The sequence below is a fragment of the Nanorana parkeri genome, unplaced genomic scaffold, assembly GCF_000935625.1.
Source record: "Nanorana parkeri isolate BGI_ZX_2015 unplaced genomic scaffold, ASM93562v1 scaffold2453, whole genome shotgun sequence".
In the NCBI taxonomy this organism is placed as follows: Eukaryota; Metazoa; Chordata; class Amphibia; order Anura; family Dicroglossidae; genus Nanorana; species Nanorana parkeri.
Window position 1 is genome coordinate 72,003 of NW_017308721.1, and position 4,934 is coordinate 76,936.

The window sequence follows — 4,934 nt, forward strand, 5'->3', positions numbered from 1 at the left end:
TCCCCTCTCCCTCTCTCAATATATCTTCTCCTCTCCCTTCCACCCTCCCTCTCCCCTCTTCAGTAGGACTTGCCCGGCGAGTTTGATGGACTTGGGGGAGGTGCTTGCAGAATACAAGATGGAATATGTCTGTTGGTCTGGTGTCCCATCTGGGTTGGTCTGCATAGGTGATGGGGGGGGCCCCATACTTCACTGCCATAAAGAAGGATTGGGGTGATGACACTATGAAAGATTTCTTCCAGGTGGTTTTAGTTTGTAAGAGTTGTCTCCTGAAGGCCTAGAAGGTTCTACACGCCTTGTCTCTCGGTGTCTCTATAGCAGGCTTGAATCTTCCTGTTTGATGAATTTCTATGCCGAGGTACGTATAAAGGCTGTGACACACTGCACGCCAAGCAGCGCGGAGCGGTGGCGCGCTGCCTTCGCGATGTCTTGTCATGTCATTTTTCTCCTCGGCACGTCAGCTTGCGAGAGCTCGCGTAGATGAGCGTGCCGAGATGAAAAATGTAATCGTCAGCCCGCGCGTATAAACCGGCACGTCAGCATGCGACGTCTGGCTGGTTGTTACGCACGAGCCGATTGGCTGAAGGTGCAGTCAATCATCTGACTGCACTCGGCTCACACACTGCACGCAAAGCTCCGTGCCGGACAGCTTTGCTTCGCTCTGCACGGCATTGCGTGCGGTGTGTCACGGGCTTTGCTGTTGGCTTCATGAAGAGTGACGTTGTTTAGTGTGAAGGATGAACTCTTCATTTTTGTGTTCTTCCTTTTGGAAAACCATGACTTTTGTTGATGGGTAGTGCCGTCCCATCCCATGCCGCACTTCTAGGCTGTCTTGTAGGCCTCTCTCTTGGTGACAGTAATAGGAGGTCATCTGCATACAACAGGAACTTCACCTCGGTGTCATGTAGAGCTACTCATGCAGGGGTGTGGACATTTAAAAGAAAACTACTTGTCCAAGGGCGGCGGGGGCCGAATCTACTCGTCCCAATACAAAAAAAATCGTTTTAATCAAAATGAAGGATGCACCAATACCGGTTTTTCGGTATCGAGTACCGATTTTTTATTTTTTTTTGCTTTCGGATCTCGCCGACACTGAATACTAATACCGGTGCTTCCGCTGGCATATAGCAGGCTTCCCTGGTAATCAGGAAGCCGGGCAGCGGGTAATGTCATCCCGCACAGGTTCCTGATTGCCACCGAAGCCGGCTCCATGTTGTTTGGCTTGATTGTGTTTGGCCGGGAAACCTGCTTCCCGGTCAATCAGGAAGCCGGGTGGGGAGTAGTGATCTGATTGACCGGGAAGCTGGCTCGATGCCAGGAAGCCGGCTTTCCAGCCAAACAGCAAGGAGCCAATCAGAAAACCAGGAGGCGTGTCATTACTTGCCGCACGGCTTCCTGATTGCACGGGAGGCTGGCTCCATGTTCCCCTACGGCACTGCCAGTCAGAGGAAATTTTCATCTGGCCGTAAGTTCCAATATCGGGGAAGGTATCGGAGCATTTGGGTGAGTACGAGTACTTGCCCAAATACTCGGTATCGGCACTGATACTAGTATCGGTGCACCCCTAATCAAAACATATTTGACTGCGCTAAATAGCGCTTCTCACTGGTCAGCGCAGTCATCTGACCACGTTGACCAATGAGTGCTTGCAATTTGCGAGCAAAATTCAAAATGCATAGGGGAGGACTGCGCTGGACAGCAGTACGGGGGACAGATAGTACACCCATACTGGCGGAGGGGAGGGATTGTTCGCCGAAAGGTAAGTATAGCCAGGGGGGTGGCGGTTTGGGAGATACAGGGCCAGATTTCATCGGGTAATTGTTATTTTTCCATATTACCTGGGAAAATGAACTGACCCTTTAATGCACATTGTGTGTGTAAGAGAATTCTGACTACCACCATGTCATGGCGGCTGCAATCTCAAAGCACATGCAGAATGTCCTACGCATGCGTTTATTTGCATGCAGATGGTGGGGCAGCAGGGTTTGATTTTTTTATTTTATTTTGTAAATATTTATTTATTTTTAACTTTTTAAATTTTCTTTAAATTTGTATTTATTTACTTTTTCCACTTAATGTTGTTCCTATCACATAGGGGATTAAAATCCCTTATGTGATAGTTTGGAGGTGACAGGTTCTCTTTTATGGAACCTGCCCTCCAACACAGAACAGCTGTTCTGTGTAGTTCCTGACAGCCGAGACAGGTGACGTTCTTCGTTCTGCTCTACGGGCTCTATGGCTGAGGCGTTGTGCCGTAGTTTTCGGGGTCCCCCAGGAGGGCGGGGGGTGCGGGCAGAAACGATCGCCGCTGCTCAAATTGATACAAGTGGTCTGATCAGATCACTTGTACTAAACGAGCGGCGGCTCCACACTGTACATTCAGCTCTGCTTGTCCGGAGCCGGGATGTACATAAAAACTACTCGCCCGAAACTACATGTCCCGGGCGTCGGGCGATAGGAATTCCACACCCCTGTCATGGTGCGGAGGAGGATTCTAGAGCTTCAGCCAGTCCGTTGATGCATATGTTGAAGAGGGTTGGATTTAGGCTGCAGCCCCATCTAACCCCACGCAGGGCCGGATTTACTCTCCCTGCCGCCCCAAGGCCAGGTTCTGCGATGCAGAGGCCGGGCCTTGTGAGGAATCCGGGCCTGACCCCACGGGTCTCCCGGAAGTACTCTGTTCTCTTCCCATTCACCTTTTATGCTGCAGCTAACCCTAATGTATGAACTCTTGATGACATCACATGTCTTCCCTCCTATTCCACTCTCTGGTAGTTTTAGGAACAGGCCTGGGTGCCACACAGATCAAAGGTATCTCCTTTCTTTTCAGCATTCCCCAGATGCAAAGATAATAATTAGCTTTTTTAGCCTCCCAGCTTGGACCTTGTGGGCTTCCTGCCTGTTCAATCACAGTCCCTCTCATGACCACCGTCATTCTGATTAGACGTCAGTCTGGGAAAAGCGATGGTCTGTAAGACCGGCAAATGAACAGGAATCACCAGCACTCTGGAAAATATTCAAACGATAAAGTCCCTTTTATTCGGACAAATCATCCACAACTGTTGCAATAATTATAACCGACGTTTCGGGGGGCTACGCAAGGACCCTTCATCAGGGTAACGTGTACGATGATTTGTCCGATTTTAAATTGACTTTATCGTTCTAATATTTTCCACTGAGTGCTGGCGATTCCTGTTCATTTGCTGTTTGATGTGCACGGCGCCAACCGTGAGTATCACAGCCAGCACCATTATTGTGATTCGGGCCGGAGATTCTGTGAGGAGTGCAAGGGGACGTATTGGACTTTGGTCTGTAAGACCAGACAGGCCTGGACACGTGCTCCATGCATGTCCACACATCCCCACTGCCTCCGCAGCACACAGTCTCCGTTTGAGGCCCTAAGGCTTGGTTCACACCTAGGCGTATCGAATATGCGCGTTTCATGCCCGCGCGTTTTTTACCGCGATTTGCGGTTAAAAAAACGCGTGACAAACGCGCATTTCCGAGGGCTACCTGGCTGTATCCCAATGGATACGCGCGCCAAATACGCCCCAAAGAAGCTCCTGTACTTTGGGCGTTTTGTAGCGCGTTCATACGGCCTGTAATACGCCCAGGTGTGAACCATACCCATAGGAAACAATGGGATTTCGGTGTTTGAGCGTTTTGCAGAGTGTAGGAACGCGCTACAACACGCCCAGGTGTGAACCGGGCCTAACTGGAAATATTTGGATGGGGGATTTGTCTAATCGGGGCCACTGGAAATCCAATGAAAACTTGTAAGTTACATAGTTGCATAGTATTTGAGGTTGAGTTCAACCCATTGCGTGTATGTATGTGATTCTGCATGTGTATGCGTGTGTATGAGTCCATGTGTGATCCTGTTCTTAAGGGTACCTGTACCCCTGTATGTTACCTGTACCCCTGTATGTTACCTGTACCCCTGTATGTTACCTGTACCCCTGTATGTTACCTGTACCCCTGTATGTTACCTGTACCCCTGTATGTTACCTGTACCTCCTGTATGTTACCTGTACCCCTGTAGGTTACGGTCTGAGGAAATCGTCCAAATGCTTTTTGAATGATTCAACACTCAGCTGAAATAACTGCTTGCGGCAGCGAGTTCCAGACCCTGACCGCTCTAATTGAGAAGAACCCCACCCCCCAAGTTGAGTTTGTTAGAACTTTTCTAGATATTTTCACCATTCCCTACTAAGATTTGTCTAAAGATTCACCTTAAGACCCCTAGTTTCTCGGTGAGATGGGACAGACTGGATACGTTTGACCATCTAGCTGATGTTTTGCAGTCTGGCTGGCAGTAGAATTCATGGAAGAGGACACGGTGATTTATTAAATGCTTTCATATTTTAATATGTTCTTCTACCCATAGGGAGTGATTGACCTGGACGGTGTCGGCAGGAAGGGGTACAACGTCCCCAGCACAGGAACTATACAAGTGGTAAGTCCATGGTTATTAGAGCTTCACCGCAGACGGTGATGGCAGATACATTGATACCTAAAGCTTAACATGCTTAAAAGTAGGGATGCAACGATATCAATACTAGTACTCATACTCGCCCAAATGCTCCCGATGCCTAGCCCGATACTTCCTGAATCAGGCTGCTGGGCGCTGCGTCATTACACTCTGCCCGGCTTCCTGATGGGCGGGGAAGCCAGCTCCATGCTCCCTCCTCACTTGTGACGAGAGAGCATGGAGCCGGCTTCCCGGCCCATCAGGAATCCAGGCAGAGTGTAATGACGCAGCGCCCAGCAGCCTGATTGGCCGGGAAGCCGGCTTCATGCTCCCTTATCACCTCATGACATTGGAGCCGGCGTCCCGGCCAACCAAGAAGCCGGGCATCGCATAATTACACGGCGCCCATTACACGGCGCCCAGCTTCCTGATTGGTGGGGGAAGCCGGACTGCATGCTCTCTC

General features: G+C 49.9%; 1 protein-coding gene across 1 annotated transcript in view; it reads left to right on the forward strand.

The window, feature by feature from the left end:
- FAM214B (family with sequence similarity 214 member B) overlaps positions 1-4,934 on the forward strand; it is a 42,663-nt gene that overhangs the window by 28,964 nt on the left and 8,765 nt on the right. Inside the window, exon 7 of the mRNA XM_018573608.1 lies at positions 4,388-4,456. Within this exon, the coding sequence (XP_018429110.1) occupies positions 4,388-4,456 (69 nt within the window). The remainder of the gene's footprint in view (positions 1-4,387; positions 4,457-4,934) is intronic.